Raw genomic sequence first — 27,575 nt, 5'->3', positions numbered from 1 at the left:
CCCCCCAGACCCCGATATTCTGCCCCGGGGACCCCCCCATTGCCCCCCCCATACCCGGGGGGGAGGGGAGAGAACCTAGCCCCCCCCGCGGGATCTCCATGGCAACGGGGCGCCAGGCCCGGCGCGCGGGGGCCCCGGGGTGGGGGAGGGGCCCGGCTCGCGGGGGGGGGGCACCCGGGTCTCACCGCGGCGCCCGGCTCGGCGGGGGCGGGGCCTGGCGGGGGGCGGGGCCGGGGGCCCTGGCCGCGCGGGGAGGGGGGGGGGGCTCCGGGGTCTCTCGCCGCTTCCGCCGCCGCCGCCGCCTCCTCTCGCCGCTTGTTTGTGTTTGTACCAAGATGGCGGCGCTGCGCCGCGTCACGTGACGGGGGGAGCCCGGGGACCGCGGCGGGAGGGGGGGGGGCGGGGGCGTCACGTGACGGGGGAGCAACCGCCGCCCGGCGCGCGGGACGCAGGCGCGCGCTCGGGGGCGTCTCCAGAGCGAGGCTGCGGCGGGGGAAGGGGGCGGGGCCGCCCACACACACGCACACACACCCACCACCAACCGCCGCCGGCCGCGCGCGTGCGCCCTTCGGCGAGAGGCGGCCAGGACCACGTGACGGGGGAGCAACCGCCGCCCGGCGCGCGTGACGCAGGCGCGCGCTCGGGTGCGTCTCCAGAGCGAGGCTGCGGCAGGAGAAGGGGGCGGGGCCGCCCTCTCAGACACACACACCAACCGCCGCCTGCCGCGCGCGTGCGCCCTTCGGCGAGAGGCGGCCCCGCCCCGCGCCGCCAGGAGCACGTGACGGGGAACGGCCTTCCTGCCTCGCTGCGGGGCTCGGGTCACGTGACCCACCCGCGGGGGGGGGGGCCCCCCACAATGGTGGTTCCCGCCTCCTGGGGGGCGGGAAACCGCGACGTCACCGCCTCGCCTGCTGATACCATTGTCACACTATGATGTCACCACAGGGACAGATGAGGTCACCGCCCGGCCCTGTGACGTCACCTCCCGGCCCTGTGACGTCAGCCCCTGGCCCTGTGACGTCACCGTGGCACACACTGGTGTCAGCAGCAGCGGATGATGTCACCGCCCACCCCTGTGATGTCAGCACCTGGCCCTGTGATGTCACTGTGCCACACAGTGGTGTCAGCACCTGGGCTGTGCAGCGGCGGATGATGTCACCGCCCGCCCCTGTGATGTCATGATGTCATAATGTCAAGGCATTGAGCTAGTCCTCTGGCCCCGGTAGCCCCAAGTGGCCCCCACTGCCTCCCCTGATGCCATCATAATGACATTATGGCGCAGTGTGAGGCCATGATGTCATTAGGTCTCTCAGTGACAACACACCCTTACATCTTCTGCCATGATGTCACCACATGCAGCAGCAATGTCATTGCAACACAAAATGATGTCACTGGCCACCCTTCTGAGCAAAGACAGCCCCCAGCAGGACATCAAAAGGCTGTGATGTCACCGCGCCTTGCTGCGAGGTCATGGCCTCAGCCCATGGCATCACTGTGTGCCCTGTGATGTCAGGGAACAACGTGACTTCCCATGATGCACCAGTGACTTGGCATGTCACACAAGGATGTCACAGCCTGAGGCTACAATGTCACTCTGTTGGGTTATGATGTCATCATTGTACATCCAGGCACCGTGATGACCACATGCTTCACCCTGCTGCTGCGGCCTTGCCTGCTTGTGGAGTGGAACCGGCTCATGACATCACAGCTCCACATTCACCTCTGCCCGCACCAGCCCCCACTGCCCTCCCAGGGCCAGGGAGAGAACCCAGGAGTCCTGGCTCCCAGCCCCCCCTGCTCTAACCACCAGCCCCCACTCCCCTCCCAGAGCCGGGGAGAGAACCCAGGAGTCCTAGCTTCCAGCCCCACCACCGCTCTAACCCAGCAGCCCCCTAAAAAAATGGGAGAAGGGAATAAAAAACACAGACACAAAATGTAACCCGTTTTTTACTGGGTGATTGGAAGGGGGGGTTCACTGGGGCCAGCTCCAGAAAACAGGGGGTTAATAATTTAGGGGTCACTGGGGGTACTGGAGCTGGGACGCGGGAAGCGAGACAGAAAAGACGGGGCACGGGGCTCTGTGGGGGGTTTTCTTTCCCCTGCCCCCTCATTCGAGGTTTGAGGGGGAGGCCGGATGCTCCAATCCCCGCTAGGCCGAGGCTCCATTGGGGTCGGGGTCCCCATCGCGTTCCCGGCATCTGGTGAAGGTGCCCTTGACCGACCCCTCCACTGCGGCTTTGAGCTGGCCGGGGGGGCAGAGACAGCACATCAGGGACACACCTGCCCCCAAATCTGAGCCCCCCCGCCCCCCATTTGATCCGCGACCCCCACCTGCTGCCCCTCGCCTCCTTTCTCAACTTCCCTGAACTCCAAAGCTCCCCCTCTGACCCCTACATCCTCCCTGACTCCCCCACACGCCCTCTCTGATCTCACTGTGACCCCCATGTCTTTCCTGACACCCCCTCCGACCCCCGGCATGACCCCACGAGCTCCCTGCCCCCCGCCCCCATGACTCCTCTGATCTGCTTGACACCCCATCCCACGCCCCCCACCCTCCATCTGCCCCTCACCCTACCTCTCGGAGGCTCACCACCCCGACCAGCCGGCCCACGTTGGTGACATAGGCGGTCCTCAGGCCCAGCAAGTTGAAAAGGTCGTAGCACTGCAGGGGGGGACGGGGGGGCAGAGAAAGGGGGGGCAGACGTCAAACCAAGGGGGGCAGATATTGGGGGGAGCGGGTCAGAATCAGCATTGGGGCTCAGGGCTCAGGACAGGGCCATGGGAGGCACCCAGCAGACATTAGCTGGACTTTGGGGGGGGGGGGGCGGGACATGGGTCATAACGATATGCAAATGAGCCCTACCCCATGGCAGCCGCTAATTGAAGTGCAAAGGTCTTGTTCCCACACTGCATGTGCAAATGTGTGCAAATCTGGGATGCAAATGAGCAGGCTGGGCTAATTGCATATTCAAATTCATCTGCAACTCCTCCCATGCTAATTCTATATGCAAATTACCCTACCAGCCCCTCTGCCCCTAATTGCACATGCAAGTTGATGTGCCAATGCCTCTCACTCTAATTGCCAATGCAAATGTACCCAAAGCCCCTCCCACCTTAATTGCATATGCAAATCTCAATCAACACGTATAAGGAATTACCCCCCAGTGAATGCAAATGAGCTGCTGTCAGATTTGCAGACGTCATTTCACCTAATTGCTCTGCCCCGAGTGTGCTGCCGATGCCAACGGTGGCCGTATCTGCATATGCAAATTCATGCCAACCAGAGATCTGCCCAAGCCCGCTCAGAGGTGGCACCCAGACTCGGGTCCAGGCGGGTTCGGGCTGCAGATTCCCGAGTCCCAGAATCCCTTGCGCCACCTCCGGCCGTGCGGCGGCTGCAAAGCATGCTGGGAAGGCAGAGCGGAGGGCGAGGGAGCCCGAGGCAGCTGGCGGCACCCACCTGGTAGAGGGTCTCCTTCTCCAGCAGGCGGTAGGGGGCCGGGTCGATGGGCAGCTCCTCCAGCCGGACCGGCGCCTGCAGCTGCTGGCACTCCCAGTCCTCCACCTGCAGCCAGCGCAAAGCATCCTGGGAAAGATCCACCTGGCTGGGGTCCTCCCAGAACCCTCGGCGCCAGCCCACGCCAAGCACCCGGCGCAAAGCATCCTGGGAAATATCCGCCCTGCTCTGGCCCCCTCCCAGAATCCTCGGCGCCAGCCCCCGCCAAGCACCCGGTGCAAAGCATCCTGGGAAATATCCGCCCTGCTCTGGCCCCCTCCCAGAATCCTCGGCGCCAGCCCACGCCAAGCACCCGGTGCAAAGCATCCTGGGAACACCCCAACAAGTATATATGGTATGGGAAGCTACCTCCCAGTCTGGGGGGGCCAGTCTGAACCCCAAAGTCTGGGCCCCCCCTAAGTCTGACCTTCAATAGTCTGGGGTCACCCCCCCCCATATAGGGGAGATTGGAGAACCCCCCGGCTCCTTCAATCGCCCTGCACACTGGGGGATGGCTGGGGGGGGCTATGGCCCCCCCACCCGGGTTCCTGCAGGGGTCCCCACAGACATGCAGCCCTGCCCCCGACATACCAAGTGACACACGTCCTTCATCTTGACAGATAGCTGGGTGCCTTGCTCCTGGGGAAGGGGGGTTGAGGCACAGATCAGCTCCCGCAGCATCACCATTGGGGGGTCCCCCAGGCCCCCCACCACAATCCATGGGCCTCCCCTTCCCTGACCCCCACTCCCAGCCACAGGCATCCACCAATGGGTCCCCCTGCTCCCCTCCAGTCCCCCATCAATGCATCCTCCCAGCCCCCACTGCACCCTTCCAAACAGGGGCCCCCCCGCACCCCTTTCCCCAGCTCTCCCCCCCGGCACCTCTTCCTTTGATGTCCCCCCATCGCGCGGCTCAGCAGAAACCATCGGTGCTTCTGGTAAAAGAGAGAGACACACGGGGTGGGGGCAGGTCAGATCGCGACTCTCCCCCACCATCCCAGACCGTCCCCCCCAGACTCCATGTGTCCGCCGCCCTGCAATGTCCCTGTCCTGCGCACCTGGCTTCTCCTCTGGGGTCCCCGAAGTGCCATCTGCACCCAGCAGCTGCAAGGGAAACAGTCACCGAATCAATCCCCGGCCCCTTGCCCGGCACTCAGATGCGCCCACCTCTGGGGCGGGGCGGCTGGTTACCCAGGACCCCTTGCCCGGTGCTGAGATGCAGCCACATCTGGGATGGGGCGGCCGGTTACCCGGGGACCCCTCGCCTGGCGCTGAGATGCGCCCACCTCTGGGGCGGGGCGGCCGGTTACCCGGGGACCCCTCGCCCGGCGCTGAGATGCGCCCACATCTGGGGTGGGGCGGCTGGTTACCCAGGGCCCCTTGCCCGGTCCTGAGACACAGCCACATCTGGGGTGGGGCGGCCGGTTACCCGGGGACCCCTCGCCTGGCGCTGAGATGCGCCCACCTCTGGGGCGGGGCGGACGGTTAACACGGGACCCCTCGCCCAGCGCTCAGATGCAGCCATCTCTGGGGCGGGGCGGCCGGTTACCCGGGGACCCCTCGCCCAGCGCTGAGATGCGCCCACCTCTGGGGCGGGTGGCGATGAGACTCACGGGCTCTGTGGGGCTGTACGCCTCGGACTGACGGAGCAGATACTGGAATCGCTTTTCCGTGCTCAGTTGCTCCGACAGCAGCTTGGCGAGATGCTTCCTCCGGATGGAGCCCAGCAAGATCCTGGACTCTGCAAAGCAGACGAGGGGGGGTTAATGGGGCAGGGGCCAGTCCCCTCTAGGGGGCGCCGGCTCCCACCCAGCCCCAGGGCAGGGACTGGCTGGCACGGGGGGGTGGCTCAGGGGGGGCCACACTGACCTCGGGAGTCCACCAGCGGGAACTGTTTGAGGCTGGAGGCCTTCAGCAGACCCCGCACGTCCTTGAACCTGCAGCCCCGGGGCAGGTATTTGAGGTCCATGACCATGAAATCCTCCGCGTAGATGTCGTGGGCCCTGGTGTGAGACGGGGGGAGGGGAGGGTTAAAGCTGGGCAGAGAACCCAGGAGTCCTGGCTCCCAGCCCCCCCGCTGCTCTGACCCACCAGCCCCCACTCCCCTCCCAGAGCCGGGGAGAGAACCCAGGAGTCCTGGCTCCCAGCCCCCCCTGCTCTAACCACCAGCCCCCACTCCCCTCCCAGAGCCGAGGAGAGAACCCAGGAGTCCTGGCTCCCAGCTCCCCCTGCTCTAACCACCAGCCCCCACTCCCCTCCCAGAGCCAGGGAGAACCCAGGAGTCCTGGCTCCCAGCCCCCCTGCTCTGACCCACCAGCCCACACTCCCCTCCCAGAGCCGGGGAGAGACCCCAGGCGGCCTGGCTCCCGGCGGGACCCCGGCGTCCGGGCGCACCCGCTCTGCCCCACGCCCAGCTTGGGGAGGTAGGGCAGCTGCTTGACGATGATGATGCCGTCGAAGAAGGAGGCCTGGAGCCGCTGGCTGAGCCCGTTGGCCACCAGCACCGCAATGAGCACGGGCAGCACGTGCGCCATCTGCCCCGTCAGCTCGAACACCAGCAGCGCCGTGGAGAGCGTGTGGGTCACCGCGCCCGAGTAGGCCGCCGCGCCTGGGGGGAGAGGGGGGTGAGCCCCGAGGAGCTGGAACGCTCCCCGCTTGGCAACGACACCCCCCTCCGAGCCCCCACGCCCCCCCAAGCACCCCTGCCCCCGCTGAACCCCCACCCCCCCAAACATCTCAGCCGTCCGGCGAGCCCCCGCCAAGCCCCCCGGATCTCCCTGAGCACCCCACCCCTCTGGCGAGCCCCCCGCCAAGCCCCCCGGATCTCCCTGAGCACCCCACCCCTCTGGCGAGCCCCCCGGACCTCCCTGAGCACCCCAGCCCTCCGGCGAGCCCCCCGCCAAGCCCTCGACCCCCCCCGAGCACCCCCAGCCCTGACTGGCTTCATAGGCAGCAATTCCAGAGCATTGCGCAGGAACTCAGTGACAACTGGTGGCAGAAGTGGGATGAAACTGCCCAGTCGGGGTCCCTCCGGGAAACTGTGGGGAGCTGAGAGCCCCCAGGCCCAGTTCATCACAGCCCTGTCGAGCCCCCCTGGCCCCACCAAGCACCCCCTGCCCCCCGCAGCGGCTCGTACCAGCCAGGGCGTAGGCCGCGGGGCCGATGGCGATGCGGATCCCGTCAGAGACGATCCCTTCGGGGAAAACCTTGGCCATGATCTCCCCATAGAGCCGCCCGAGCCCCGCGCCTGTAGGCAGAGAGCCCCCACCCCGGGTTACATGGAGACCCTGGCCAGACCCCCCCCACCCCAGGCCAGATCCACCCCCACCTCCTTCGGCCAGACCCCCCAAGCCCATACTGGGATATGGCCAGGGGCTGGGAGCCCGGACTCCTGGGTTCTCTCCCCAGCTCTGGGAGGGCAGTGGGGGCTGGTGGGTTAGAGCAGGGGGGGCTGGGAGCCAGGACTCCTGGGTTCTCTCCCCGGCTCTGGGAGGGCAGTGGGGGCTGGTGGGTCAGAACGGGGGAGCTGGGAGCCAGGATTCCTGGGTTCTCTCCCCGGCTCTGGGAGGGGAGTGGGGGCCGGTGGGTCAGAGCAGGGGGGGCTGGGAGCCAGGACTCCTGGGTTCTCTCCCCAGCTCTGGGAGGGGAGTGGGGGCTGGTGGGTTAGAGCAGGGGGGGCTGGGAGCCAGGACTCCTGGGTTCTCTCCCCAGCTCTGGGCGGGGAGTGGGGGCTGGTGGGTTAGAACAGGGGGGGCTGGGAGCCAGGACTCCTGGGTTCTCTCCCCAGCTCTGGGAGGGGAGTGGGGGCTGGTGGGTGAGAGCGGGGGGGGGGCTGGGAGCCCGGACGCCTGGGTTCTCTCCCCAGCTCCAGGAGGGGAGTAGGGGCTGGTGGGTCAGAGCAGGGGGGTGGGAGCCAGGACTCCTGGGTTCTCTCCCCGGCTCTGGGAGGGCAGTGGGGGCTGGTGGGTCAGAACGGGGGTGCTGGGAGCCAGGACTCCTGGGTTCTCTCCCCAGCTCTGGGAGAGGAGTGGGGGCTGGTGGGTTGGAGCAGGGGGGGCTGGGAGCCCGGACTCCTGGGTTCTCTCCCCAGCTCTGGGAGGGCAGTGGGGGCTGGTGGGTTAGAGCAGGGGGCGCTGGGAGCCAGGACTCCTGGGTTCTCTCCCCGGCTCTGGGAGGGGAGTGGGGGCTGGTGGGTCAGAGCAGGGGGGGCTGGGAGCCCGGACTCCTGGGTTCTCTCCCCGGCTCTGGGAGGGCAGTGGGGGCTGGTGAGTGAGAGCGGGCGGGGGGGGCTGGGAGCCCGGACGCCTGGGTTCTCACCGTAGACGAAGACGGGCAGGAAGTAGCCGGCAGGGACGACCATGGTGGTGGCGAGGAGCAGCATGAAGAACTGGGGAGGAGGGACAAGCGAATGAAACAGCCCCCACCTTTCCAGCCCCCCCCGACTCCCCTTGACAGCTCCTCCCCCAGGGCCCGGCAGCCACCAGGGGGCGCCGGACACTAGCTGCCCCCCCAGAGCCCCCGCCGCCCCCCCACCTTGGAGAGCAGGAAGACGCTGAGCATCTCGAGGGAGGAGAGCTGGGGGTGGGTCCACTGGAGCCAGGGGTCCGCGTAGGAGGGGTGGGGGGGCTGGCGGGAGGCGTTCAGCCCCCCCAGCTCCGCCTGCCCCCAGGTGCAGTTGTTGAAGAAAGTCTCCAGGAGCTCCTTCATGGTCAGCTGGGGGGGGACACAGAGCGGGGTGAGACGTGGGAGTGGGGGGGATCCCGGCTGGGGGGCCGGAGGAGGGGAAGGGGGCCAGAGGAGGGGATGGGCGAGGCTGCGGGGGGGGGAGGGGAGGGGAGGGGAGGGGGATCCCGTTCGGGGGGGGCAGGGAGGGGGGTGAGATGGGGATGTGGGGGGGATCCAGGCCAGGGGAGGGGGCCAGGGGAGGGGAGGGGGTACTCACCCGCGCCCCCAGGTACTGCCCCAGCCCGTGGGGGAAGGTGACGCTCGCCAGCACCAGGGAGACCAGCCCCGCGTGGAGGATTTTGCTGCGGGGGGGGAGAAAATGGGGGAGATGGTAACGGAAGGGGGTTGAAGGGGGAGCAAGGAGAGATGGGGGGAGGGGGCTCAGGGGGGGCTGTAGGCTGAGCCAGAGGGAGCTGGGGGTGGGGGTCCATAAGCTGCCGGCTCTGGGCCCCACAGCAGAGGGTGCCGGGGGGGCCCGGGGGGTAGGAGCTGGGGCAGGGTTTCGGGGGGGCTCTGGGGGGCAGGAGCTGGGGCAGGGTTGGTGGGGGCTCTGGGGGGCAGGAACTGGGGCAGGGATTGGGGGGCTCTGGGGGGCAGGAGCTGGGGCAGGGTTTGGGGGGGCCCGGGGGGTCACTCACTTGTTGCCCAGCAGGCGCCCGGGCAGGGGCCGGTTCTGCAGGGCCAGCAGCAGGTTACGGTGGCAGAAGAGGTAGACGCAGCAGAGAGCCCCACACAGCGCCCTGCGGGGACAGGGTCAGCACGAACCCAGGCGTCCGGGCCCTGAGCCAGGGGGAGAACCCAGGAGTCCTGGCTCCCAGCCCCCCTGCTCTGACCCACCAGCCCCTACTCCCCTCCCAGAGCCGGGGAGAGAACCCAGGAGTCCTGGCTCCCAGCCCCCCCTGCTCTGACCCACCAGCCCCCACTCCCCTCCCAGAGCCGGGGAGAGAACCCAGGAGTCCTGGCTCCCAGCCCCCCTGCTCTAACCACCAGCCCCCACTCCCGTCCCAGAGCCGGGCAGAGAACCCAGGAGTCCTGGTTCCCAGCTCCCTGCTCTAACCCCCCTCCCTGGGCCGGGGCTGAGCCTGGCCAGGCGGGGGCGGAGCCAGGGGCGGGGGGCGGAGTCTGGCCGGGGGGCGGAGCCAGGGGCGGGGGGCTGAGCCTGGCCAGGTGGGGGCGGAGCCAGGGGCGGGGGGCGGAGCCTGGCCGGCGGGCGGAGCCAGCGGGCAGGGGGTGGAGCCTGGCCGGCGGGGCGGAGCCAGGGGCGGGGGGTGGAGCCTGGCCGGCGGGGCGGAGCCAGGGGCGGGTTTGGAGCCTGGCCGGTGGGGCGGAGCCAGGGGCGGGGGGTGGAGCCTGACCGGGGGGCGGAGCCTGGCCGGGGGCGGAGCCAGCGGGCAGGGGATTTCGGGGTGCCCCCACTCACCCCAGCAGGGCGAACGAGAGCAGCTCGGGCAGGTCGAAGGGGAACTCGACGCGCCAGCCGGTGCTGAAGAGAACGGCCACCGTCTCTGGGGGGGCACGGGGGGCAGTTAGTCTGGGGGGGCCGGGTCCCCCCGTCTTCCCTGCCCAGCCCTCAGCCCCCAAAGCCCTGTGATCCCGGCCCCCTGCCCCGTCCACCGGCCCCCATTCCTCCAGCCCCCCCACAGCCCCCTCCCCTGCACCCCATATCTCTACCCTCCAACCCTCCCAGCCCAGATCTCCCCGGCCCCCATTTCTCCAGCCCCTCAAAACCCTCTCACTCCAGATCTGCCCCTCCCCTGTACCTCATTTCTCCAGCCCCCCAAACCCTCTGACTCCAGCTCTCCCCCCACTGCCCCCTCCCCTGCACCCCATATCTCTACCCCCCAACCCTCCCAGCCCAGATCTCCCCGGCCCCCATTTCTCCAGTCCCCCCCACAGCCCCCTCCCCTGCACCCCATATCTCTACCCTCCAACCCTCCCAGCCCAGATCTCCCCGGCCCCCATTTCTCCAGCCCCTCAAAACCCTCTCACTCCAGATCTGCCCCTCCCCTGTACCTCATTTCTCCAGCCCCCCAAACCCTCTGACCCCAGCTCTCCCCCCACTGCCTCCTCCCCTGCACCCCATATCTCTACCCTCCAACCCTCCCAGCCCAGATCTCCCCGGCCCCCATTTCTCCAGCCCCCCCACAGCCCCCTCCCCTGCACCCCATATCTCTACCCCCCAACCCTCCCAGCCCAGATCTCCCCGGCCCCCATTTCTCCAGTCCCCCCCACAGCCCCCTCCCCTGCACCCCATATCTCTACCCCCCAACCCTCCCAGCTCAGATCTCCCCGGCCCCCATTTCTCCAGTCCCCTCCACAGCCCCCTCCCCTGCACCCCATATCTCTACCCCCCAACCCTCCCAGCCCAGATCCCCCCGGCCCCCATTTCTCCAGCCCCCCAAACTCTCTGACCCCAGCTATTCCCCCACTGCCCCCTCCCCTGCACCCCATATCTCTACCCCCCAACCCTGCCAGCCCAGATCTCCCCGGCCCCCATTTCTCCAGTCCCCCCCACAGCCCCCTCCCCTGCACCCCATATCTCTACCCTCTCAGCCCAGATCTCCCCCTCCCTCATTTCTCCAGCCCCCCAAAACCCTGACCCCAGCTCTCCCCCCCACCCCCGTACCGCGCTCCCCGTGCAGCAGGGGCAGCAGGCGGAAGGTGAGGGCGGCGCAGGACGCGGAGAAGAAGCCGCGCCAGTAATCGCGCAGCGCGAAGTGGGTCCCCATCGCCTCCACGGAGAACAGCACCCCTGGGGGGCAGGGGGGGTCAGCCGGGAACGGGGGCCCCGAGCGCCCCCCTTGGGTCTCGCCGGTCTCCCTCCCCTGAGCCCCCTGCGTGCCCCCAGGGCCCCCCTGTACCCCCACACCTCCCCGTGCCCCCAGACCTCCCCGTGCACCCCCAGGTCCCCTCTGTACCCCGAGACCTCCCCCCGTGCCCCCGGGTCCCCGTGCAGCCCCAGACCTCCCCGTGCCCCCGGGTCTCCCCGTACCCCCAGACCTCCCCGTGCCCCCAGACCTACCCATGAACCCCCAGGTCCCCCCATACCCCCAAACCTCCCCCCGTGCCCTCAGACCTCCCCGTGCACTCCCAGGTCCCCGCTGTACCCCCAGACCTCCCCCCGTGCCCTCAGACCTCCCCGCGCACTCCCAGGTCCCCGCTGTACCCCCAGACCTCCCCCCGTGCCCTCAGACCTCCCCGTGCACCCCCAGGTCCCCCCTGTACCCCCAGACCTCCCCCGTGACCCCGGGGCCCCCCCTGTACCCCCAGACCTACCCATGCCCCCAGACCTCCCCATGCACCCCCAGGTCCCCCCATACCCCCAGACCTCCCCGTGCACCCAGACCTCCCCGTGCACCCCCAGGTCCCCCCTGTACCCCCAGACCTCCCCCGTGACCCCGGGGCCCCCCGTACCCCCAGACCTCCCCATGCCCTCAGACCTCCCTGTGCACCCCCAGGTCCCCCCTGTACCCCCAGACCTCCCCCCGTGCCCTCAGACCTCCCCGTGCACCCCCAGGTCCCCTCTGTACCCCCAGACCTCCCCCGTGACCCCGGGGCCCCCCGTACCCCCAGACCTCCCCGTGCCCCCAGACCTCCCCGTGCACCCCCAGGTCCCCCCGTACCCCCAGACCTCCCCCCGTGCCCTCAGACCTCCCCGTGCACCCCCAGGTCCCCCCTGTACCCCAGACCTCCCCCCGTGCTCTCAGACCTCCCCGTGCACCCCCAGGTCCCCACTGTACCCCCAGACCTCCCCGTGCCCTCAGACCTCCCCATGCACCCTCAGGTCCCCACTGTAGCCCCAGACCTCCCCGTGCCCTCAGACCTCCCCATGCACCCTCAGGTCCCCCCGTACCCCCAGACCTCCCTCCATGCCCCCGGGTCCCCGTGCACCCCCAGACCTCCCCCCGGGGCCCCGTGCACCCCCAGACCTCCCAGTGCCCCCGGGTCCCCCCTGTACCCCCAGACCTCCCTCCATGCCCCCGGGTCCCCGTGCACCCCCAGACCTCCCCCCGGGTCCCCGTGCACCCCCAGACCTCCCCCCGGGGCCCCGTGCACCCCCAGACCTCCCCGTGCCCCCAGACCTCCCCGTGCACCCCCAGGTCCCCCCGTACCCCCAGACCTCCCCCCGTGCCCTCAGACCTCCCCGTGCACCCCAGGTCCCCCCTGTACCCCCAGACCTCCCCCCGTGCTCTCAGACCTCCCCGTGCACCCCCAGGTCCCCGCTGTACCCCCAGACCTCCCCGTGCCCTCAGACCTCCCCGTGCACCCCAGGTCCCCCCTGTACCCCCAGACCTCCTCCCGTGCCCTCAGACCTCCCCGTGCACCCCCAGGTCCCCACTGTACCCCCAGACCTCCCCGTGCCCTCAGACCTCCCCGTGCACCCCAGGTCCCCCCTGCACTCCCAGACCTCCCCGTGCCCCCTGCATCCCCAGACCTCCCCGTGTCCCCGGGTCCTCGTGCACCCCCAGATCTCCCCCCGTGCCCCCGGGTCCCCCCTGTACCCCCAGACCTCCCCCCGTGCCCCCGGGGCCCTGTGCACCCCCAGACCTCCCCGTGCCCCCAGCTCCCCCCCTGCACCCCCAGACCTCCCCGTGCCCCCGGGGCCCTGTGCACCCCCAGACCTCCCCGTGCCCCCGGGTCCCCCCCGGCACCCCCAGACCTCCCTGTGCCCCCGGGTCCCCCCTGTACCCCCAGACCTCCCCCTGTGCCCCCGGGTCCCCATGCACCCCCAGACCTCCCTGTGCCCCCGGGTCCCCCCTGTACTCCCAGACCTCCCCCCGTGCTCCCGGGTCCCTGTGCACCCCCAGATCTCCCCCCGTGCCCCCGGGTCCCCCCTGTACCCCCAGACCTCCCCCCGTGCCCCCGGGTCCTCGTGCACCCCCAGATCTCCCCATGCCTCCGGGTCTCCCCCATGCCCCTGGGTCCCTGTGCACCCCCAGACCTCCCCGTGCCCCTGGGTCCCCCCCGTACCCCTAGACCTCCCCATGCCCCTGGGTCCACGTGCACCCCCAGACCTCCCCGTGCCCCCGGGTCCCCCCCGTGCACCCCCAGACCTCCCCATGCCCCCAGGTCCCCCCCGTGCCCCCGGGTCCCTCCCCTGCACCCCCAGACCTCCCCCCGTGCCCCCGGGTCCCCCCTCTGCACCCCCAGACCTTCCCCCGTGCCCCCGGGTCCCCGTGCAACCTCAGACCTCTCCATGCCCCCGGATCCCCCCCTGCACCCATGCCCCCGGGTCCCCCCCTGCACCACCAGACCTCCCCCCATGCCCCCGGGTCCCCCTGCAGCCCCAGACCTCCCCACGTGCCCCCGGGTCCCCCCCTGCACCCCATATCTCCCCACATGCCCCCGGCTCCCCCCTGCACCCCCAGACCGGCCCCCATGCCCCTGGGTCCCCCCTGCACCCCCAGATCTCCCCACATGCCCTCAGGTCAGCGTGGGGAGCGCTGGGGGGTCAGCTGGGAACCAGCCCCCCAACCTCCTTTCCCCCCCCACGTGCCCCCCGACCTGTCTCCCTCCCACCCCTCCTTCTCTGCTCCTCCCCCCCAACCCCACAAGCACTTTGGGGTCACTCACCCCCCACGGGGGCCACGAAGCAGCAGGCCACCCCCACGGCCGCCCCGGCCACCAACATCTCGTACTTGCGGGCCGGGTTCTGGGGGGCAGAGATGGGGGGATGAGAGGTGGGGGGTGCTGAGGACCGGGGGGGTTGGGGCAGTTTGGGGGATGGGGGATGGGCCGGGGGAGGGGCCATGGGAAGTTGGGGGGGGCGGGGATACCCCCGGACTCACCTCCTTGGTCCCGGCAACTCGAACCATCACGCGGCCCAGCTGGGTGGCCAGGATCGTGGCCATGTGAACGAAGGGGCCCTGTGGAGAGAGACGAGGTCACTGCAGCCCCCCCATATCCCCCCGACCCCAGCCCCCCGATCCCCCCAACACACCCAGCCCCCACCTCTCAGATACCCCCATCACCAACCCCCCCATCCCTCAACACACCCAGCCCCCACCTCCCAGATCCCCCCAACACACCCAGCCCCCAGATCCCCCAATCACCCCTACACACCCAGCCCCCACCTTCCAGATCCCCCCAACACACCCAGATCCCCGACCCCTAAATCCCCCATCCCCAGAGACCCCAGCCCCCCGATCCTCCCAACACACCCAACCCCCACCTCCCAGATCCCCCCAACACACCCAGATCCCTGACCCCTAAATCCCCCATCCCCAGAGACCCCAGCCCCCTGATCCCCCAACACACCCAGCCCCCACATCCCAGATACCCCCCATCTCAAACCCCCCTATCCCCCTAACACACCCAGATCCCCGACCTATAAATCCCCCACCCCAGAGACCCCAGCTCCCCGATCCCCCCAGCACACCCAGCCCCCAGATCCCCCAATCCCCCCAACACACCCAGCCCCCACCTCCCAGATCCCCCCAACACACCCAGATCCCTGACCTATAAATCCCCCACCCCCAGAGACCCCAGCCCCCCGATCCTCCCAACACACCCAACCCCCACCTCCCAGATCCCCCCAACACACCCAGATCCCTGACCCCTAAATCCCCCATCCCCAGAGACCCCAGCCCCCTGATCCCCCAACACACCCAGCCCCCACATCCCAGATACCCCCCATCTCAAACCCCCCTATCCCCCTAACACACCCAGATCCCCGACCTATAAATCCCCCACCCCAGAGACCCCAGCTCCCCGATCCCCCCAGCACACCCAGCCCCCAGATCCCCCAATCCCCCCAACACACCCAGCCCCCACCTCCCAGATCCCCCCAACACACCCAGATCCCTGACCTATAAATCCCCCACCCCCAGAGACCCCAGCCCCCCGATCCTCCCAACACACCCAACCCCCACCTCCCAGATACCCCCAACACACCCAGATCCCTGACCTATAAATCCCCAACCCCCAGAGACCCCAGCCCCCCAACTTCCCCAACACACTCAGCCCCCACCTCCCAGATCCCCCCAACACACCCAGATCCCTGACCTATAAATCCCCAACCCCCAGAGACCCCAGCCCCCCAACTTCCCCAACACACTCAGCCCCCACCTCCCAGATCCCCCCAACACACCCAGATCTCGGACCCCTAAATCTCCCACCCCCAGAGACCCCAGCCCCCCGATCCTCCCAACACACCCAGCCCCCAGATACCCCCCATCGCCAACCCCCCATCCCCCAACACACCCAGCCCCCAGATCCCCCCGAACCCCCCCAACACACCCAGCCCCCACCTCCTAGATCCCTGACCCCTAAATCCCCCAACCCCAGAGACCCCAGCCCCCGATTCCCCCAACACACCCAGCCCCCAGATCCCCCTGATCCCCCCAACACACCCAGATCCCCGACCCCTAAATCCCCAACCCCCAGAGACCCCAACACACCCAGCCCCCACCTCCCAGATCCCCCCAACACACCCAGATCCCAGATTCCCCTGATCCCCCACCACACCCAGCCCCCTGATCCCCCCAACACACCCAGATCCCCGACCCCTAAATCCCCCACCCCCAGAGACCCCAGCCCCCCAACTCCCCCAACACATCCAGCCCCCACCTCCCAGATACCCCCCATCTCAAACCCCCCTATCCCCCTAACACACCCAGATCCCCGACCCCTAAATCCCCAACCCCCAGAGACCCCAACACACCCAGCCCCCACCTCCCAGATCCCCCCAACACACCCAGATCCCAGATCCCCCGATCCCCCACCACACCCAGCCCCCTGATCCCCCCAACACACCCAGATCCCTGACCCCTAAACCCCCCACCCCCAGAGACCCCAGCCCCCCAAATTTCTCCAGCCCCGACCCCCAGGCCCCCCCAAGGGACCCCTGCACTCACCACTTTGCCCAGGAAGATGGTGCTGCCGGCCCCCAGGGTGCAGATCACCCCGAGCAGCTTGGCCAGGCCGGTTCGCAGGGTGAAGAATTCGCTGAGCACGACCCCCCGGAGCGTCACCTTCAGCTCGGGGATCCCGGAGCCTGGGGGGGGACGTGTCAGAGCCCCCCATGGCCGGGGATCGGGGACCCCTGTTCACCCCCACACACACAGCCACAGGGACCCTGTGTTCACCCCTCCACACTCGGCCCCAGGGATCCTGTGTTCTCCCCCCCCACGGCCCCAGGGACCCCACGTTCCCAGCCCCGCATGGCCTGGGGACCGGGGACCCCCTGTTCAGCCCCCCCACACACAGCCCTAGGGACCCTGTGTTCACCCCCCCACACTCGGCCCCAGGGACCCCACGTTCCCAGCCCCGCATGGCCTGGGGATCGGGGACCCCATGTTCACCCCCACACACACAGCCCTAGGGATCCTGTGTTCTCCCCCCCCACGGCCCTGGGGATGGGGGACCCCACATTCACCCCCTCACGGCCCTGGGGATGGGGGACCCCACGTTCACCCCCCCACAGCCCTGGGGATCTGAGACCCCACGTTCACATCCCCCGTGGCCCCAGGAATGGGGGACCCGGTGTTCACACCTCCCATGACCCTGGGAATCGGGGACCCCACATTCACCCCCCCCACGGCCCTGGGGATCGAGGACCCCGTGTTCCCAGCCCCCCACAGCCCCGGGGATGGGGGACCCGACGTTCACCCCCCCACACACAGCCCCAGGGATCAGGGACCCCACGATCGCAGCCCCCCAAATCCCCCTCCTGGGATCTCGGGGCTGTGGCAGGGCAGGGGGGCCCGGGCCCTACCTGCTGCCTGCGGCGAGATGTATTTGGCGACTCCGGCTGAGACCATCATGAGCCCCGTGTGGTAGAGGACCCAGGAGAAATACTGCAGGGCCCGGTACCCCTCCAGCGCGTCGTACACCCACAGGTTGGCTGGGGGGCAAGAGGGGGGGTCAGGGCAGGGATCCTGCCCCCTGTGCCCCCCCGGGACGGGCACTGTATGGGGGGCTCTATGGAGGACTGGGGATCTGGGGTGGGGGGGGCGGGCGACTGGGGAGGGTCAAATGGGGGGGGTTCAGCATCTCAGAGGGGCCCCCAAATCCCATCTGCCTTGCGCTGCCGTGCCAGTGACTCCCACGGCTCTGGGACCCCGGGGGGGACTGGGGCTCGGGGGGCTGGGGGGCACCTCGCTGGAACTTGGAGATGACGACGTCGAGGCCGAAGCTGATGGTCGCCATGCAGATGCCAAGGAGGAAGAGGAAGATCCAGTCCTCGCCCAGCTTCAGGATCTGGGAGCGGACGGACAGACCCAGCGCTGCAAGAGAGACGGACGGAGGGTGCCCCTCACTCCCGACCTGCAGCCCCCTCTAGCCCAGCCCTGCCTCACCCAGCTCTGCCGGTGCCCCTCACTCCCAACCCGCAGCCCCCTCTAGCCCAGCCCTGCCCCCCCCAGCTCTGCCGGTGCCCCTCACTCCCAACCCGCAGCCCCTGCTAGCCCAGCCCTGCCCCCCCCCCAGCCCTGCCGGTGCCCCTCACTCCCGACCCGCAGCCCCTGCCAGCCCAGCCCTGCCCCCCCCAGCCCTGCTGGTGCCCCTCACTCCTGACCCGCAGCCCCTGCCAGCCCAGCCCTGCCCCCACCAGCTCTGCTGGTGCCCCTCACTCCCGATCTGCAGCCCGCAGCCCACTTGCTGCGGGATCCCCTCCCTGTCCCTGTTCCCTCCAGTCATGTCCAGGTGTGGAAAATCCTTGAGGCAGCTGCTGCCCTTGACCCCGGGGCCGATCCGTGTTTGTGTCACACACTCCCTGTGTGATGAGAGGACCGGGGGGTGGGGGTGAAGGGAACCCAAACCCCGACCGGCCCCAGCCTGAATCCCAGGCCTGGCGGGCGTCTGTGTGAGCCTGTCCGTGAACACGCAACCCTGTTTATACCCCAAACAGAGACTGTAACAATGTGATTCCCTCCCGGCCCCAGCCCTGCCGGTGCCCCTCACTCCCGACCCGCAGCCCCTGCCAGCCCAGCCCTGCCCCCCCAGCTCTGCCAGTGCCCCTCACTCCCGACCCACAGCCCCTGCCAGCCCAGCCCTGCCCCCCCAGCGCTGCCAGTGCCCCTCACTCCCGACTCGCAGCCCTTGCTAGCCCAGCCCTGGGCTCCCACCCAGCCCTGCCGGTGCCCCTCACTCCCGACCCGCAGCCCCTGCCAGCCCAGCCCAGCCCTGCCGGTGCCCCTCACTCCTGACCCACAGCCCCTGCTAGCCCAGCCCAGCCCTGCTGGTGCCCCTCACTCCCGACCCGCAGCCCCTGCTAGCCCAGCCCTGCCCTCACTCAGCTCTGCCGGTGCTCCTGCCAGCCCAGTCCTGGGCTCCCCCAGCCCTGTTGGGTGCCCCTCACTCCCAACCCACAGCCCCCACCAGCCCAGGCCTGCCGGTGCCCCTCACTCCCGACCCGCAGCCCCTGCTAGCCCAGCCCTGCCCTCACTCAGCTCTGCCGGTGCTCCTGCCAGCCCAGTCCTGGGCTCCCCCAGCCCTGTTGGGTGCCCCTCACTCCCGACCCACAGACCCCACCAGCCCAGCCCTGCCGGTGCCCCTCACTCCCGACCCGCAGCCGCCTTACGTTTCAGCGCCTGTATCACCCTTTGCACAGCCTTGCGCCCCCTCGGCCGCTGGTCCCTGCCAAACAGCTTCTGGTACGTCTCCCTGAGGAGCTCACTGTCCAGGTGCTGCCCCTGGGACCCCGGCCCCCCAATCCCCTCCTTGGGCTCCCCCTTCCTTGAGCTGCACAGCCCCATGGCCCTGCCTGGCTCCACTGGCTGGCCCTCACCCCCTCTCCCCAGGGTTTATAGCCCCATCAGCTCTGCCCCACCCTGGGGGGAGCAGAACCAGCTGCCTGGAGCCAGGGACACCGGTCTGGGCCGGGCGAAGACAGGTGGGGGTGGGCGGCGGGGGCAGGCAGAAAGAGAGAGTGTGGGGAGATTAGAGGGTGGGTGTGGGGAGATACGGACAGGTAGATAGATGGGGTGTGGGTGTGGGGGGGAGAGAGAGGCAGGGGATGGATGGGGATAGATAGATAGATAGATAGAGGGGGTATGTGGGGATAGATAGATAGACAGAGGGGGTGGATGGGGATAGATAGAGGGGGTGGATGGGGATAGATAGATAGATAGATAGAGGGGTGGATGGGGATAGATAGATAGATAGATAGAGGGGGTGGATGGGGATGGATAGATAGATAGAGGGGGTGGATGGGGATTGATAGATAGATAGAGGGGTGGATGGGGATAGATAGATAGATAGATAGAGGGGGTGGATGGGGATGGATAGATAGATAGAGGGGGTGGATGGGGATGGATAGATAGATAGAGGGGTGGATGGGGATAGATAGATAGATAGAGGGGGTGGATGGGGATAGATAGATAGAGGGGGTGGAGGGGGATAGATAGATAGATAGATAGAGGGGTGGATGGGGATAGATAGATAGATAGATAGATAGAGGGGGTGGATGGGGATGGATAGATAGATAGATAGAGGGGTGGATGGGGATAGATAGATAGATAGATAGAGGGGGTGGATGGGGATGGATAGATAGATAGAGGGGGGTGGATGGGGATGGATAGATAGATAGAGGGGTGGATGGGGATAGATAGATAGATAGAGGGGGTGGATGGGGATAGATAGATAGAGGGGGTGGAGGGGGATAGATAGATAGATAGATAGAGGGGTGGATGGGGATAGATAGATAGATAGATAGAGGGGGTGGATGGGGATAGATAGATAGATAGATAGAGGGGTGGATGGGGATAGATAGATAGATAGATAGATAGATAGAGGGGGTGGATGGGGATGGATAGATAGATAGATAGATAGAGGGGGTGGATGGGGATAGATAGATAGATAGAGGGGGTGGATGGGGATAGATAGAGGGGGTGGATGGGGATAGATAGATAGATAGAGGGGGTGGATGGGGATTGATAGATAGATAGATAGAGGGGGTGGATGGGGATAGATAGAGGGGGTGGATGGGGATTGATAGATAGATAGAGGGGGTGGATGGGGATAGATAGATAGAGGGGGTGGATGGGGATTGATAGATAGATAAATAGAGGGGGCGGATGGGGATGGATAGATAGATAGATAGATAGATAGATAGATGGGTGGATGGGGATTGATAGATAGAGGGGGTGGATGGGGATAGATAGATAGATAGATAGAGGGGGCGGATGGGGATGGATAGATATACGGGGTGGAGGGGGATAGATAGATAGATAGATAGAGGGGGTATGTGGGGATAGATAGACGGTGTGTGTGGGGATAGATAGAGGGGGTGGATGGGGATAGATAGATAGAGGGGGTGGATGGGGATAGATAGATAGATGGGGTGGAGGGGGATAGATGGATAGAGGGCGTGGATGGAGATAGATAGATAGCAGGGGTAGATGGGGACGGATAGATCGCAGGGTTGGGGTGGCGATGGATGGTAGACACCTGTGTCTAGGGACATGCAGAGTCCCTGGAGCCTCGTGGGTCCCAGGGTGTGGGAAGACCTTTTCCTGGACCAAGGCCTGTTGGTCTCGGGATGGACAGACAGACAGAGGCAGATTCTCTGCCAAGCCCACCGGCTCTGATCTGGCCCCAGGGCCGGGCACTGGCCGGCTCTGCTCAGGGGCAGGGGGGAGTTAGGGGCTGGTGCCTGAGCTTTGCAAAGCTTCAGGGCGTCCCCCTCCCCAATCCGTCCTTGCTGTTGTGACAACAAACCCAGGGGAAGGGCACCCAGCTGTCTGGAGCCTGTGGGAGACACCTCTCCCTGGGGCACCAGATACGAGAGGGGGCTGGGAGCCAGGACTCCTGGGTTCTCTCCCCGGCTCTGGGAGGGGAGTGGGGGCTGGTGGTTAAAGCAGGGGGGGGCTGGGAGCCAGGACTCCTGGGTTCTCTCCCCGGCTCTGGGAGGGGAGTGGGGGCTGGTGGGTTAGAGCAGGAGGGGGCTGGGAGCCAGGACTCCTGGGTTCTCTCCCCGGCACTGGGAGGGGAGTGGGGGGCTGGTGGGTTAGAGCGGGGGGGGGGCTGGGAGCCAGGACTCCTGGGTTCTCTCCCCGGCTCTGGGAGGGGAGTGGGGGCTGGTGGGTTGGAGCAGGAGGGGGCTGGGAGCCAGGACTCCTGGGTTCTCTCCCCGGCACTGGGAGGGGAGTGGGGGCTGGTGGGTTAGAGCGGGGGGGGGCTGGGAGCCAGGACTCCTGGGTTCTCTCCCCGGCTCTGGGAGGGGAGTGGGGGCTGGTGGGTCAGAGCATGGGGGGCTGGGAGCCAGACTCCTGGTTTCTCCCCCCGGCTCTGGGTTATGGATTAACATCGGGGGCAGGCAAAGGGCTGGGCTGAGTCCAAGGTGACCTTTGACTCCCGGGAGCAAAGGCATCCTCAACAGGTGGAAAAATAAACTGGGCATGAAACCTCCAGGTGGCTTTGTCCTCGCGGGGGGAGGGGGGTTGGAAACTGGAAAGTGACCCCCCCCCCCTTTATAGGATGGAAAGAATGTCAAGGCCCCTCCGCAGCCCTGGAATTCGGGGGGGGGGGGGGCAGACAGACTCTGCCTGGGGCTGGGGGCTGGAATAGCCCAGGGACGGACCCGTGGGGCAGGGGCTTCGTTCCCTTACTGACCTTTTCCCCTCAAGGCCCCTTTCTCCTGCCTCCCCACAGCCCATTTCCCCCTCCCCTGCCCCCTAGCCCCACTGTGGCCCATCTCCCCTCAATCAGCTGGGCCCCAACCCCTGGAGCTCCCCCTCCCTCTGGGGCCCCCTCTCCCGCTAGCCCCCCAATTTCCTCAGGCTTCTCCCCCTAACCGCCCCTGCCCCCCCATTCTCCTGTAGCCCCCCCGGGCCGCAGCTCTCCCCTTAGCTCCCCTGCTCCCTCCGGGGCCCCCCATCTTCCCTAACCCTCCCGTGGGGCTCCCTCCCCTTAACCCATCGACGCGCGGTGTGGGGCGGTGTTGTATGAACGTTCCACGCGCGCTCCCGGAGTGTGGGGGGGTGATGTATGAACGTTCCATGCGCGCTCCGGGCGGGTTGTATGAACGTTCCACGCGCGCTCCCGGAGTGTGGGGGGGTGATGTATGAACGTTCCATGCTCGTTCCCGGAGGGTTGTGTGAACGTTCCACGCGCGCTCCCGGGGTGGAGGGATGATATATGAACGTTCCATGCTCGTTCCCGGAGGGTTGTGTGAACGTTCCACGCGCGCTCCCGGGCTGGGGGCGGTGATGTATGAACGTTCCATGCGCGCTCCGGGCGGGCGTGGAGGCGGAAGCGGAAGCCGGGGCTCGGCCTGCGCTGCGGACACGGGGAGGTGAGCGGGGGCCGGGGGCTGATTGGTCAGCGGAGGGGACGGGAGGGGAGTTCGGGGGGGCTGGTGATGTTCTGGGGGGCTGGAGGCAGGTCCGGGGGGGCTGGGGATGTTCGGGGGCTGGGGATGTTCGGGGGGGCTGGAGGACGGGGGGCTGGAGGCAGGTCCGGGGGGGCTGGGGATGTTCGGGGGCTGGGGATGTTCGGGGGGGCTGGAGGACGGGGGCTGGAGGCAGGTCCGGGGGGGGCTGGGGATGTTCGGGGGGCTGGAGGACGGGGGCTGGAGGCAGGTCTCGGGGGGCTGGCGATGTTCGGGGGGCTGGAGGCAGGTTGGGGGGGGCTGGGGATGTTCAGGGGGAGCTGGAGGCAGGTCTGGGGGGGCTGGAGGCAGGTCTGGGGGGGCTGGGGATGTTCGGGGGGGGCTGGGGATGTTCGGGGGGCTGGAGGCAGGTCTGGGGGGGCTGGGGATGTTCGGGGGCTGGGGATGTTCGGGGGGGCTGGAGGACGGGGGGCTGGAGGCGGGTCCCGGGGGGCTGGGGATGTTCGGGGGGGGCTGGAGGACGGGGGGCTGGAGGCAGGTCTGGGGGGGCTGGAGGACAGGGGGCTGGAGGCAGGTCCGGGGGGGCTGGGGATGTTCAGGGAGGGCTGGAGGACGGGGGGCTGGAGGCGGGTTCGGGGGGGGCTGGGGATGTTCGGGGGGGGCTGGAGGCAGGTCCGGGGGGGCTGGAGGCAGGTCTCGGGGGGCTGGGGATGTTTGGGGGGGCTGGAGGACGGGGGGCTGGAGGCGGGTCCGGGGGGGGGCTGGGGATGTTCAGGGGCTGGGGATGTTCGGGGGGGCTGGAGGCAGGTCTGGGGGCCTGGGGATGTTCGGGGGGGCTGGAGGCAGGTCTGGGGGGGGCTGGAGGCAGGTCTGGGGGGGCTGGGGATGTTCGGGGGCTGGGGATGTTTCGGGGGGGCTGGAGGACAGGGGGCTGGAGGCGGGTCCCGGGGGGCTGGGGATGTTCGGGGGGGGCTGGAGGACGGGGGGCTGGAGGCAGGTCTGGGGGGGCTGGTGATGTTCGGGGGGGCTGGAGGACAGGGGGCTGGAGGCAGGTCCGGGGGGGCTGGGGATGTTCGGGGAGGGCTGGAGGACAGGGGGGCTGGAGGCAGGTCTCGGGGGGGCTGGGGATCTTCGGGGAGGGCTGGAGGACGGGGGGCTGCAGGCGGGTCCCGGGGGGCTGGGGATGTTCAGGTAGGGCTGGAGGACAGGGGGCTGGAGGCAGGTCCGGGGGGGCTGGGGATGTTCAGGGAGGGCTGGAGGACGGGGGCCTGGAGGCAGGTCTGGGGGGGCTGGGGATGTTCGGGGGCGGCTGGAGGCAGGTCTCGGGGGGGCTGGAGGACGGGGGGCTGGAAGGGAATCGGGGGGGGGGCTGCAGACACCCGGAGCAGGGGAGAGCTGTGGGTTGCTGCGAGGGATGGTGGCACAGGTGCCCAGTAGGCTGGATTCGGGGGGGCTGGAGGACGGGGAGCTGGAGGCAGGTTCGGGGGGGCTGGGGATGCTCGGGGGGGCTGGAGGACGGCTGGCTGGAGGCAGGTCCGGGGGGGCTGGGGATGTTCAGGGAGGGCTGAAGGACAGGGGGCTGGAGGCAGGTCCGGGGGGGCTGGGGATGTTTGGGGAGGGCTGGAGGATGGGGGGCTGGAGGCAGGTCTGGGGGGGCTGGGGATGTTCTGGGAGGGCTGGAGGACGGGGGGCTGGAGGCAGGTCTGGGGGGCTGGGGATGTTTGGAGGGCTGAGGACGGGGGGCTGGAGGCAGGTCCGGGGGGGCTGGGGATGTTCCGGGGGGGCTGGAGGACAGGGGGCTGGAGGCAGGTCCGGGGGAGCTGGGGATGTTCGGGGGGGCTGGAGGACGGGGGGCTGGAGGTAGGTCCGGGGGAGCTGGGGATGTTCCGGGGGGGCTGGAGGACGGGGGGCTGGAGGCAGGTCCGAGGGGGCTGGGGATGTTCAGGGGGGGGCTGGAGGACGGGGGGCTGGAGGCAGGTCTGGGGGGGGCTGGGGATGTTCAGGGAGGGCTGGAGGACGGGGGGGCTGGAGGCAGGTCTCGGGGGGGCTGGAGGACGGGGGGCTGGAGGCAGGTCCGGGGGGGCTGGGGATGTTCGGGGGGGCTGGAGGACGGGGGGCTGGAGGCAGGTCTCGGGGGGGGCTGGGGATGTTCAGGGAGGGCTGGAGGACGGGGGGCTGGAGGCAGGTCCGGGAGGGCTGGGGATGTTCAGGGAGGGCAGGTCTCGGGGGGGCTGGAGGCAGGTCTGGGGGGGCTGGGGATGTTCGGGGGGGCTGGAGGACGGGGGGCTGGAGGCAGGTCTGGGGGGGCTGGGGATGTTCGGGGGGGCTGGAGGACGAGGGGCTGGAGGCAGGTCCGCGGGGGGCTGGGGATGTTCAGGGAGGGCTGGAGGACGGGGGGCTGGAGGCAGGTCTCGGGGGGGCTGGAGGACGGGGGGCTGGAGGCAGGTCCGCGGGGGCTGGGGATGTTCAGGGAGGGCTGGAGGACGGGGGGCTGGAGGCAGGTCTGGGGGGGCTGGGGATGTTCAGGGAGGGCAGGTCTCGGGGGGGCTGGAGGCAGGTCCGGGGGGGCTGGGGATGTTCGGGGAGGGCTGGAGGACAGGGGGCTGGAGGCAGGTCTGGGGGGGCTGGGGATGTTCGGGGGGGCTGGAGGACAGGGGGCTGGAGGCAGGTCCGGGGGGGCTGGGGATGTTCAGGGAGGGCTGGAGGACGGGGGGCTGGAGGCAGGTCTGGGGGGGCTGGGGATGTTCGGGGGGGCTGGAGGACAGGGGGCTGGAGGCAGGTCCGGGGGGGCTGGGGATGTTCAGGGAGGGCTGGAGGACGGGGGGCTGGAGGCAGGTCTGGGGGGCTGGGGATGTTCAGGGAGGGCTGGAGGACGGGGGGCTGGAGGCAGGTCCAGGAGGGCTGGGGATGTTCAGGGAGGGCAGGTCTCGGGGGGGCTGGAGGCGGGTCCGGGGGGGCTGGAGGACGGGGGGCTGGAGGCAGGTCCGGGGGGGCTGGGGATGTTCAGGGAGGGCTGGAGGACGGGGGGCTGGAGGCAGGTCCGGGGGGGCTGGGGATGTTCGGGGAGGGCTGGAGGACAGGGGGCTGGAGGCAGGTCTGGGGGGGCTGGGGATGTTCAGGGAGGGCTGGAGGACGGGGGGCTGGAGGCAGGTCCGGGGGGGCTGGGGATGTTCAGGGAGGGCTGGAGGATGGGGGGCTGGAGGCAGGTCTGGGGGGGCTGGGATGTTCGGGGGGGCTGGAGGACAGGGGGCTGGAGCAGGTCCGGGGGGGCTGGGGATGTTCAGGGAGGGCTGGAGGACGGGGGCCTGGAGGCAGGTCTGGGGGGGCTGGGATGTTCGGGGGCGGCTGGAGGCAGGTCTCGGGGCGGCTGGAGGCAGGTCTCGGGGGGGCTGGAGGACGGGGGGCTGGAAGGGAATCGGGGGGGCTGCAGACACCCGGAGCAGGGGAGAGCTGTGGGTTGCTGCGAGGGATGGTGGCACAGGTGCCCAGTAGGCTGGATTCGGGGGGGGCTGGAGGAACGGGGAGCTGGAGGCAGGTCCGGGGGGGCTGGGGATGTTCAGGGAGGGCTGGAGGACAGGGGGCTGGAGGCAGGTCCGGGGGGGCTGGGGATGTTTGGGGAGGGCTGGAGGATGGGGGGCTGGAGGCAGGTCTGGGGGGGCTGGGGATGTTCTGGGAGGGCTGGAGGACGGGGGGCTGGAGGCAGGTCTGGGGGGCTGGGGATGTTCGGGGGGGCTGGAGGACGAGGGGCTGGAGGCAGGTCCGCGGGGGCTGGGGAGTTCAGGGAGGGCTGGAGGACAGGGGGCTGGAGGCAGGTCTCGGGGGGGCTGGAGGCAGGTCCGGGGGGGCTGGGGATGTTCAGGGAGGGCTGGAGGACGGGGGGCTGGAGGCAGGTCTGGGGGGGCTGGGGATGTTCAGGGAGGGCTGGAGGACGGGGGGGCTGGAGGCAGGTCCGGGAGGGCTGGGATGTTCAGGGAGGGCAGGTCTCGGGGGGGCTGGAGGCAGGTCTGGGGGGGCTGGAGGACGGGGGGCTGGAGGCAGATCTCGGGGGGCTGGGGAATTTCGCGGGGGCTGGAGGACGGGGGGCTGGACTGGAATCGGGGGGGGCTTGCAGACACCCGGAGCAGGGGAGAGCTGTGGGTTGCTGCGAGGGATGGTGGCTCAGGTGCCCAGTAGCCTGGATTCGGGGGGGGGCTGGGGATGTTCAGGGAGGGCTGAGGGATGGGGGGCTGGAGGCGGGTCCGGGGGGGCTGGGGATGTTCCGGGGGGGGCTGGAGGACGGGGGGCTGGAGGCAGGTCTGAGGGGGCTGGAGGCAGGTCTCGGGGGGGGCTGGAGGACGGGGGGCTGGAAAGGAATTGGGGGGGGGGGGGGCTGCAGACACCCGGAGCAGGGAGAGCTGTGGGTTGCTGCGAGGGATGGTGGCTCAGGTGCCCAGCAGGCTGGATTCGGGGGAACGTGGGGTGCAGGCGGCTCAGGACTCCCCCCTCTCTCCCCCCAGAGCCATGGCAGAGCCGGCGCCCCCCGCGGCGGAGCTGGCCCTGCGGCGCCGCCTGCCCCCCCCGCCTGCCCCGGCGCACCGGGCGACGTCTACGTCAACATGCAGACGGATTTCAAGGCCCAAGCTGAGCCGGTGCCAGAAGCTGCTGGGTCCCGGGGGCAGCTGCGCCGAGATCTGCATCCACGGGCTGGGCCTGGCCATCAACCGGGCCATCAACATCGCCCTGCAGCTCCAGGCGGGCGGCGCCGGCGCCCTGCGCCTGGCCGCCAACACCTCCACCGTCCCGCTGGCCGACGGGCTGGAGCCCCAGGGCGACGCGGACGGGCGCCCGCCCCTCGCCCAGGCCCGCAACAACTCTGCCATCCACATCCGGGTGTGCCGGGTCGCGCCCCCGCCCTGAGCGCGGGCCCCCGGTGCGGTGCTGGCACGGAGAGAGTCCCCGGAGCCTGGCCCTGGCGCTCGACCCCCAGCACGGACCCCTGCCCCGGGAAACCCCTGTCCCCACACGGAGAGGACTCCCCGGAGCCTGGCCCCGGACACCCCTGCTCCGGTGCCCAGGGACGGAGCCCCGCACAGAGCTGGCCCC

At 69.1% G+C, this 27,575-nt stretch overlaps 1 protein-coding gene, 1 long non-coding RNA gene and 1 pseudogene across 2 annotated transcripts; 2 read left to right on the top strand and 1 right to left on the bottom strand.

Moving 5' to 3' along the window:
• Positions 1-1,946: 1,946 nt before the first annotated feature.
• On the bottom strand, positions 1,947-18,807 carry LOC127042057 (chloride channel protein ClC-Kb-like). The gene is made up of 22 exons (XM_050935719.1): positions 18,744-18,807; positions 17,320-17,448; positions 16,938-17,066; positions 16,078-16,217; positions 14,011-14,088; positions 13,796-13,874; positions 10,848-10,973; positions 9,642-9,726; positions 8,860-8,961; positions 8,439-8,523; positions 8,030-8,209; positions 7,814-7,883; positions 6,633-6,743; positions 5,891-6,104; positions 5,366-5,499; positions 5,110-5,237; positions 4,555-4,600; positions 4,379-4,431; positions 4,088-4,135; positions 3,461-3,586; positions 2,576-2,662; positions 1,947-2,242 (listed from the first exon to the last, which is right to left on the bottom strand). Exons 2-22 carry the CDS (start codon positions 17,369-17,371, stop codon positions 2,150-2,152), a joined length of 2,166 nt encoding a protein of 721 aa, XP_050791676.1. The 5' UTR covers positions 17,372-17,448; positions 18,744-18,807; the 3' UTR covers positions 1,947-2,149.
• Positions 6,874-7,760, top strand: LOC127042070 (uncharacterized). The gene is made up of 3 exons (XR_007771829.1): positions 6,874-7,007; positions 7,410-7,462; positions 7,713-7,760. It is a non-coding gene; the product is annotated as an uncharacterized LOC127042070 (long non-coding RNA).
• Positions 18,808-26,993: 8,186 nt separating the features above from the next.
• On the top strand, positions 26,994-27,395 carry LOC127042064 (ribonuclease P protein subunit p20-like; annotated as a pseudogene).
• The last annotated feature ends 180 nt before the right edge of the window (positions 27,396-27,575 follow it).

Source organism: Gopherus flavomarginatus, unplaced genomic scaffold, assembly GCF_025201925.1.
Source record: "Gopherus flavomarginatus isolate rGopFla2 unplaced genomic scaffold, rGopFla2.mat.asm mat_scaffold_210_arrow_ctg1, whole genome shotgun sequence".
Taxonomy (NCBI): domain Eukaryota; kingdom Metazoa; phylum Chordata; order Testudines; family Testudinidae; genus Gopherus; species Gopherus flavomarginatus.
The sequence above is the reverse complement of the archived record's forward strand: the minus strand, read 5'-3'. Positions and strand labels throughout refer to the sequence as shown.